The sequence below is a fragment of the Triticum aestivum genome, chromosome 1A (assembly GCF_018294505.1).
Source record: "Triticum aestivum cultivar Chinese Spring chromosome 1A, IWGSC CS RefSeq v2.1, whole genome shotgun sequence".
Classification (NCBI taxonomy): Eukaryota; Viridiplantae; Streptophyta; class Magnoliopsida; order Poales; family Poaceae; genus Triticum; species Triticum aestivum.
The window spans coordinates 468,867,331-468,876,233 of NC_057794.1; the positions used below are offsets into that span (position 1 = coordinate 468,867,331).

Sequence of the window (8,903 nt, forward strand, 5' to 3'; positions counted from 1 at the left end):
CATTGATGTCTGAGATACTGTGGTAATGCCATATCTCAAATTTGTATTCTAGACCTCGTGGTTTGGCTCGTGTATCTTCAGTTCTTATTACTGAAGGAACAATAATATAACAATTTGTCACATTGACACATTGATATCTGAGATACCGTAGTACTACCTATCTCAAATTTGTATTGAAGACCATGTGGTTTGGCCCGTGTATCATGTTCAATTCTTACTATATGAACAATAATATAACAATTTGTCACATTGATATACAGTATGAGCTAAGTGTTTTTTCACCCCTTGTCAGATTGACCATTTTTGGTCTCCAAACTTCAAATTGAATAAGCTAACCCCATCTTTTTAATTCTGGATATTGTGTGTCCCTCGTTCCATTTGGAGTCGTACCAATGCTGAGTTGCTGACACAGACTAGTTTCCTGAGCTGAGAGGACAGTGGCCATCCAGGTCATCTTCCGTATCATCATGTACTTGTAGAATGGATGCTAAACAAATTCAGAAGTTTATGCCTATTTGTTTACTGAGTGAGTTTTAAAATAATTACTAAAGTGTCGATGAATAGACTTAGCAAAGTGGTGAGCCCTGTCATCTCACAAACTCAGACTGGTTTTGTGAAAGGAAGATATGTCGTGAAAGGTGTGGTTGTTCACTTGTTCTACATGAAGCTTTAAATTCTATCCATCACCGGAAACAAAATGCCCTTTTGTTTAAGGTTGATTTTGAAAAGATTATGATAATATAAATGTGGCCTTTTGTCTATCAAATGTAGGAATGTAAAGGTTTCCTGATAAGTGGTCTGATTGGATCACGTATACCATGAGAGGAGGTCATGCAGGGCCTAACTGGCCATGGGCCAGGCCGGGCCGGGCTTGGGCTGGGCCTAAAAAAGCCCATGGCAGAAAATTGAGGCCCATGCCCTACCATCGGGCCTACTTTTCAAGTCCAAGCCCGGCCCATCTAGTAAAAAGTCCTGAAAAGCCCTTAGGGCTTAGGGCCGTGGGCCGGGCCTCTTCCTTAAAATGCCAATATGCCAAGCCCAAGCCCGTTCAGGCCCTGGTGGTGGGCTCAAAACTCAAGCCCAAGCCCGGCCCACGGGCAAGCCCATCGGGCCTAGGCCCTGGATTTTAGGGTCGGGCCTGGGTGGGCCGACAGGGCTGGGCCGGAGATGACCAGGACTATGTAGGGGTCAAGGTAAATGATAACACTGGTCCTTATTTTACAACTCATAAAGGCTTGAGGCATGGAGATGCCCCCTCACTTTATTGTTTGACTTGGCCGCTGATGCTTTGGCCATTATTATGGACAAAGCTATAGAATATGATTTTGTCAAGGGTGATTTGAGAGAAATTTTAGATCAGGGACTTAACATGTTGCAATATGCCAATGGCACAATTTTCCTTTTGCAAGATGATGAAAATAGTGGCAGATATATAAAATTTATCTTATGTGCAGTTGACCAAAATCGGGACTGACTATTAATTTCCACAAGAGTGAGCTTTTCGTTAGAGAGGCTACGTAAAAAACTACTCCCTCTTTATCAAAATGTATCATAGTGCAAAAAGTCTTATATTAAGTTAGAGAGGTAGTAGATTATATCAAGAAATCTTCACATGTGAACTGGGCTCCATCCATTTAAAATATTCGGGATATTCAAACATTAGGATTAAAAATAATCATTGGAAAGTGGTCACTGAAACAAATGAGAAAATGTGTGCTTGTTGGCAAGGGAAATTACTGAACAATGCTTGTTTGACTAGCATTCCTTTATTATGATGTCTTTCTATCCCATAGCTGTTGGGGTGAGGAAGGAAGGTGATTTTTTTAGCTAGGCTTGTTTGGCAAGTTGACAAAGATAAAAAATATTTGGTAAATTAGAGAACTTATTGTGAATCAAGGGGGATTGAGGATTCTAATTTTTTGATTTCATGAACAAGGCTCTACTTGCCAACTTGTTTTGGAAGTTAGAGACTAAATCTAGGTTATGTCAATAAGTGCTTTTGAATAAATATGTGAAAGGACAATGCTTGATATTAAAACAAATGTGTGATACTCACACTTTTGGACTATCCTTTTGAAAGTTAAGGAATGTTTTACCAGCATTGCAAGAAAGTAACTAGACATGGAAAAAATACTAGATTCTAGAAGATTGGCAGGGGAAATAAACCTCTGAGACACTCTTATCCCATGCCTTATTTTCTTACCTTTGATCATAACATTTCTGTGGCTGGTGCTATTAGAAAGGATGGAAGATTTTACCTTCAGAAGAACTTTGTTTGGTGAAGCTCTGGAGTTTTCGAATAATTTGGAGGTGGGATGTGAGGAAATTACAACGACATCGGGAAAAGATGCTTACTACTAATAGGAATTTTACTGTCGGATCTCTCTACCAATATTTGATCAAGTCTGCTTATGGTTTTCCACATAAAATTTTATGAAAATTAAAATTCCTTCTAATTTTTTTCATTTGGTTAATGGTAAAAAAGCATTCTTACTAAATGTATTTTTGCTTAGAATGGGAAAGATAATAAAAGTTGTGTTTTTTGTGGTCAAGATGATTAGATGAGTCTATTTATGATTTGTTTTTTCAACGCTCTACTGCTAGATTGATATGGAGTCTTTTGAAATGTGCTTTTGCTCTTAATTGCACCCCTGCTTGTCTTTTGAAGGATGGATCAAAAGCTTTCCGAAGCATGATAGACATTTGGTGTTGGTGGGTATTGCGGCTATGTTTTGGGCTATATGGAGATGTTGAAATGATATGATTTTTGAAAGAGGAGTATCAATGATCCAATGACTATGATCAAGCTAATGTGTTCTTGGATTTTAGATTGATCCATTTTTAGATAAAGGAGGCACGCCAAAGGGTGGAGTGGGTGGCAAGTGAGGTTTACTTGGCATCAGAGGGCATAAGACCGGGAGTGCTTCGAATTGTTAATGACTTATAGAAAATGGTGTTGATGATCTCCTACTTTGCTGGCATTCGCAATGTTGCTCCTCACGGCTGAAGCCTCTTTTCTTCCTATTTTTCTCTTATACACTGGTTACTAGCTTATGATATAAAACTGTCATATTTTAGTTGTAATCAGAGTCTGGAGGGTTTCTTAACCATTAGTTGGGCCTCCCATTGGATCTTGCATGGTTCTCTTTTGCGCGATTCCTTGTATCCAAGCGTTGTAAGATTTGACTTGCTGAAGTTTGTTTGGAGTCCTTGATAGTTGTAGTTTGTAGTATGTATAAACAAGACTATGTGAGTTCTTTATATGAAAATGAAGTGGATGGCCTCTCTTGTGCTAAAAAAATATCTACTTGTAGAATATTCTGCGGAGGAAGCATTTCGCTCTCACTTTCCTGCCTCTACAAATTGCTCTTCGCACTGTCCACACACCGCATGTGCTTGTTGATATGCTCATTTCGGTAATTGATGGAAAACATTTAAGTGACGAATGTGTCTACTAAGTATGTAAATATGTTATTTTCATTTACTTTCATTTCTCTATGAATCTTGTGTTATTCTAAAGTTGCATTCAACCATAGGGAAGCCGCAATAGTAAGAGAGGGCAAGGAAGACGAAACTATTCCCTATGACCCGCCAATCCAATGCATGGTGATCCGCTAGGACTGAGATGTCATCCTCTCTATCACTTATGTGCTTATGCGTGACTGATCATGCTCTCTACTGGTATCTCCTACAACCATGTGACCATGTGCGATAGTTCCTTGCGCATACACCGCTTGTAGTAGCAATAACCAACATGCAACCACATGTTTTTGCACCTTCTCCAATGATTGAACGCACCAAAATCAGAGTTTGAGTGTGGTCAGAGGACCAGGGAGGCCTATGAGGCCCTCACCCAACCTATCTGACATCACTAGACCAACACTTACCGCTTGAAGATTATACAGTGAACATCGGCTGAAAACAAATCACATTCATTCAAACCTTTCCGGCCAATAACATTGTGACAGTTGTAAGTATAGTAATACAACAAAATACTTACACTACTGTACCAACCATAATTACATAGTAATAGATACTGGAAATTATGTGCAACCAAACTGTAAAAAAACACGCTTTTACACATTTTGGTTCATACTTACAATCTACAATACAATGTAACTTGTGTTTCCCAATGAGAATACAACCAAAGGATTAAGAATCAAAATTGAGAAAACTAGCACACCGGTAGGGACCCAGCTATAATTCCAAAAGGCTTGACATTGAAGCTCATAAACAAAACAACTGTAAAAGTTAGTACCTAAAATAGTAACGCAAAGATAAGTATTGGTTAGAACAACACTTGTGTTACAACTGTAACAAAAGAAACCACAACTAAAATTTAGGGAGAAAAAACAAGAGAAATGATAGAAAATCTATTGACCATATAATCATTTATAAAAAAACGCTATCAAACACTATGCCCTTCTAAGATAACAACGCATAATAAAGTCATTGCTACCTACCAATCGCCACAATGCTTATAGTCCAGAATCAACCATAAATACATAGAACTAGACACATGAATTCATGTTCACAGAAAAGGCTAGAAAACATAAATGATTGTTGGTTGTTGAGACTAACATGAAGAGAAAAATATATTGAAATATATACCCAAAAAATCATGTTGTATGGCAGGGAGGACATGATGAGGTTGTCTGGATTGAAGCCATGGGATGGGCGCCCTGCCAACTTTTTGGCGTTGATTGAGCCTTCCCTACGCGTTTGGATGGACGCCAAAGAATTGGTGCACCCTGCCCCCTTCCGCTCTTCTAGTTCTACTTGACGCCAACTTTTTGGTCAACTGTCGGCGGCGAAATTGACCGTTAATAAGTTGGCATGGCAATATTGGCAGTGCCAGGACAGGCCAAATCCAAACAACGCCGATATTCCCCATTCCCTAGCATACATACTGTTTTTTTACGGGTACCAACATACAAACTATTTTTTTATGGGTCCCATCATACAGAGACTATAACTTGGAGAAAGACAAGGAAAAAGAATGAGTGACCATATCAATGATTACACCAACTCAAGACGAGTTGTTTTCGGTAGACTAAAAAATACTCCCTCCGTCCCACAATATAAAAATGTTTTTTAACACTACACTAGTGTCAAAAACGTTCTTATATTTTGGGACAAAGGGAGTAACATTTCTGTTGAAAAATTAAACGACTTTTTTAATGAAAAAAATTAAACGACTTAACACAATCGCCTACATACGGCCCACACACACTGCTGAAAGTTTGGACGGCGATGCCACCAGAAGCCCAGAACACACTATTTTCCAGGCCGCCCGTTCACCGGGCCTCCAGGCCAGAAACGGAGGCGTCGTTGACATAAGGCCCACGAACAGCTCCCGTCGGAGCCTGTGCCTCGCGCGTCGTGCTCCTCCCCAACGCACCCGCGCGGCCGGAAACGACATAGGCCGGCGTCGTCGGCACAGGGAGCGTAATCGAGCGGCTGTTGAGCATGACGACGACCGCCGCCATGCCTGGCCGGAGGTGCGCGTCCTCCTGAACGCAGAGCAGCCCCACGTGGACGCACCGCAGCATCTCCGTCGGCTGGAGCCCGTCGGCCGAGCAGCCGTCGAGCAACCCCGACACGCTCCCACGGCTCCAGTGCCTCCAGACCTGTACACGCAGGGGCGTAATTAGCCAGTTACATTGACTGATCCGTCATGAGCAAGGTCACACCCGTACCGTGGTCAGAAGATCTTCGCCGTTAGTGCCCGGATATTGGGCGAAATTGTTGCGGCGACCCGCGATGATCTCCAGTACAAGGACGCCGTAGCTGTACACGTCCGATTTGGCCGAGAAGATGCCGTGCAGAGCGTACTCCGGCGCCATGTAGCCGCTGCATTTCAAGGTGGACACCGCATTGTTAGCTACTAGCTCGGTTCACGTGCACCACCGGTTATAACAAACTCACTAGGTTCCGGCGATGTGGCTGGTGTTCCCGACGCTGGCATCCACGCTGAATAGCTTGGCGAGGCCGAAGTCGGAGATCTTGGGGTTCATGTCGGGGTCTAGCAGGATGTTCCTCGCCTTGAGGTCGCGGTGGATGATGGTCAGCCTCGAATCTTCGTGGAGGTAAAGAAGGCCTCGCCCGATCCCCTGGATGATCCTGAACCTGTGCCCCCAGGTAAGCTCTTGGCGCCTCGCAGGATCTGCATGCACATGTCACATGTGCAATCCCATTGTATGTCAGTTGGATATAACAGTCGGGGATCTGAAACTGAAACCAGGTGCCAAGTGCGAACCGAATAGAATCTTGTCGAGGCTTCTGTTGGGAAGGAACTCGTAGACGAGGAGCATCTCCTCCTCCTGGATGCAGCAGCCGAGCAAACGCACCAGATTCTTGTGCTGGAGCTTGGCCACCAGCACGACCTCGTTCCTCATCTCCACGAGCCCTTGCTGGGAGGTCTTGGACAGCCTCTTCACCGCGATCTCCTGCCCGTCCCGCAGAATGCCCTGACCGACCAAACCACAGCAAGTCGATTGTTCAGTTCAGACATGGAAAATCAATCGGAGAGTGGATGCTCGTGTTCCAAGTTGAGTGTACTTTACTTTGTAGACCGGCCCGAACCCGCCTTCCCCGAGCTTATTTTCTTCAGAGAAGTTGTCAGTGGCAGCTCTTAGAGTGCCCAGATCGTACAGCAGAGACTCTGAGCTTCCCATGTCTGTTCCATCCCCACCCTCTGCTCACAAAGACAAACGGTATAATAATTAAGCCTGGCTGTTCTTTTTTTTTTGGAGATTGTTTTTGCTATATAATCGACCGAGACGCACTCACCGGAGCTGGATATCCGCACATGTTCGTGTGGTTTCTTGTTCTTCCTCTTGCAGAGATACAAAGCAACCGTCAACATCACCAACAGCACCACAGCAACAGGAATGGAGACGAACAGAGCTATCTTGGCCGTGGCGTCGTCGTTTCCTGCTCACACAACGAAGATTCGTCAAAAGGAAATTCAGAATGGTTTACCCTATCTTCTAGTTCAGTCGCTGTCGAACTTTCAACCCGAAAGAAATGTCTAATCAAAGACGCAAGATTGACACGACAATTTCAAAACAAGAAAACTGCATGGCCTCAAGTGCCAGCCAGCTAGAAACGCGTGAGCGTACGGACACGAAGTTGACGGGGACATTGACTCACCGGCGCGTCCTGCAGGGCCGGACTGGTCGCTGCCGTTTACTGCTGGCGGTGGCGGAGACATCGCCGCCTCGGCGGCCTGGGCGTTGTAGAAAAGGTTCACCTCGTACCGGATAGAGCAGCTCCGGGAGATGATCTGCCCTCCCTGCTTCCCGTCGCAGGTGGTCGGGATGGACGAGACGGCTCCGGTGAGGCATTGGTAGCAGTCGTCGCCGGCAAGGTCGCGCGTGCACTGGGCCATGCCGTAGACCTTCGTGAAGGACGTAAAGTCGGCCGCGCCGGCCGCGAACATCCGCGGGGACGAGTACGCCGCCCTGCGGGTGAGGTTGCTCATCAGCGCGCCCAGCTGCGTCCTGAACAGCTCGGGCTGCGTCACGTTCCCCGTGTTGCAGAGGCGGGCCACCGGCGACGTGTCGGCGGCGCCGAAGAAGCTTGCGTTCGAGTAGCGCAGGAGGCAGTTGTCGTAGATGAGCATGGACGTTTTCTGGCCGGGGCACTTGCTGGCCGCGTCCTGCGCGGAGGCGTCAAGGCACGTGCGACAGTCGGATGCGCTCACGTCGGCGCGGCACTGCGCGAGCCCGTACGCCTCGTCAGGCGCTGCGCCGGTGGCGTTCTCGGCGAACCCGGACGCGGCCGACGCGGCGGCGGGGAGGAAGGAGAGGAGGGCGTCGAGGTTGGCCTGGAAGACGCCGCCGCGGGTGTAGTTTGTGTCGCTCGGGCACTCGGTGTGCACCAAAGTGTCCGCGGCGGCGTTGGCTGCGCCGATAAGGAGGAGGAGAGAGTACAGGGGGCTCAGGCTACGCATGGCTCGTGGGGAGGTCGCCATTGTTGGGTTCGTACGTCGCAGCAAGCGAAGCGAAGAAAGCAATTCGCGATTGGGCGCATGGACTGGAAGAGGAGATGCACAAAAGGACGCTGGATTGGGTTGTGGACCATGACTAGTCCTCGCACGGGACACTGAGACTATTCCTCACGCGCTAGGCGTTAGCGGGCTGAACCATCTCACCGAGGAAGACATGATAAATTCAGCACGAGGAGCTGAGGTGATGGCTCTCGCGTACGCTGGCTCTGGCGACGCCCTGGTCGGCTCGGCGATGCCGCCGCCGCCGCCCTCGCCCCTGGCCTCGCCCGCGGTCGGCCCGCCGGTGCCCCCCTCGCCCGATTGCCCGCCGTCTCCTCCGGCTGTTCTTCCGCGCGAGTCCTGGGCGGACCTCGCCGAAGCTGCCGATGTGGCTGTGGGCCGCCCCATCGCCTGCCGCGACCGCATCCCGCCCCGCGCTCCGGTCCGGCCGCCTCCATCCGTCCCTGCCGGCGGCCCGACTCCCAGGGGTGGGAGTTCGGCCTCCCGCGGGACCGATCGGCGCCACCGGCGGCCGTCGGGCGCGCTGCCATCTCCTGGATCGAAAGGGGACGCCTTGGGGTCTCGGGCCCCTCCCGGGCGGCGCCGTGTTGGCGGCTGGGGCGTCGCCGGCCGCACCGACCGCGGTGCTGCGCTCGACTCCTGGCCTCGCCCGCGGTCGGCCCGCCGGCGCCCCCCTCGCCCGATTCCCCGCCGTCTCCTCCGGCTGTTCCTCCGCGCGAGTCCTGGGCGGACCTCGCTGAAGCTGTCGATGTGGCTGTGGGCCGCCCCATCGCCTGCCGCGACCGCATCCCGCCCCGCGCTCCGGTCCGGCCGCCTCCATCCGTCCCTGCCGGCGGCCCGACTCCCAGGGGTGGGAGTTCGGCCTCCCGCGGGACCGATCGGCGCCACC

General features: G+C 48.6%; 1 protein-coding gene across 1 annotated transcript; it reads right to left on the minus strand.

Annotated features, from left to right (window-relative positions):
• Positions 1 to 5,000: 5,000 nt before the first annotated feature.
• On the minus strand, positions 5,001 to 8,045 carry LOC123057699 (cysteine-rich receptor-like protein kinase 10). The gene is made up of 7 exons (XM_044480620.1): positions 7,156 to 8,045; positions 6,793 to 6,936; positions 6,567 to 6,697; positions 6,260 to 6,470; positions 5,929 to 6,166; positions 5,700 to 5,853; positions 5,001 to 5,630 (listed from the first exon to the last, which is right to left on the minus strand). The coding sequence occupies exons 1-7, from the start codon at positions 7,976 to 7,978 to the stop codon at positions 5,298 to 5,300; spliced, it is 2,034 nt and encodes a 677-aa protein (XP_044336555.1). The 5' UTR covers positions 7,979 to 8,045; the 3' UTR covers positions 5,001 to 5,297.
• Between the last annotated feature and the right edge of the window lie 858 nt (positions 8,046 to 8,903).

Excerpts from the sequence above, each read along its gene's own strand:
- LOC123057699 (XM_044480620.1), bottom strand. The coding sequence starts at position 7,978 with ATGGCGACCTCCCCACGAGCCATGCGTAGCCTGAGCCCCCTGTACTCT. Across the intron at positions 6,167-6,259 it reads CCTCGACAAGATTCTATTCG|ATCCTGCGAGGCGCCAAGAG; the intron begins GTTCGCACTTGG and ends ATGTGCATGCAG. Across the intron at positions 5,854-5,928 it reads AGCCACATCGCCGGAACCTA|CGGCTACATGGCGCCGGAGT; the intron begins GTGAGTTTGTTA and ends CTTGAAATGCAG.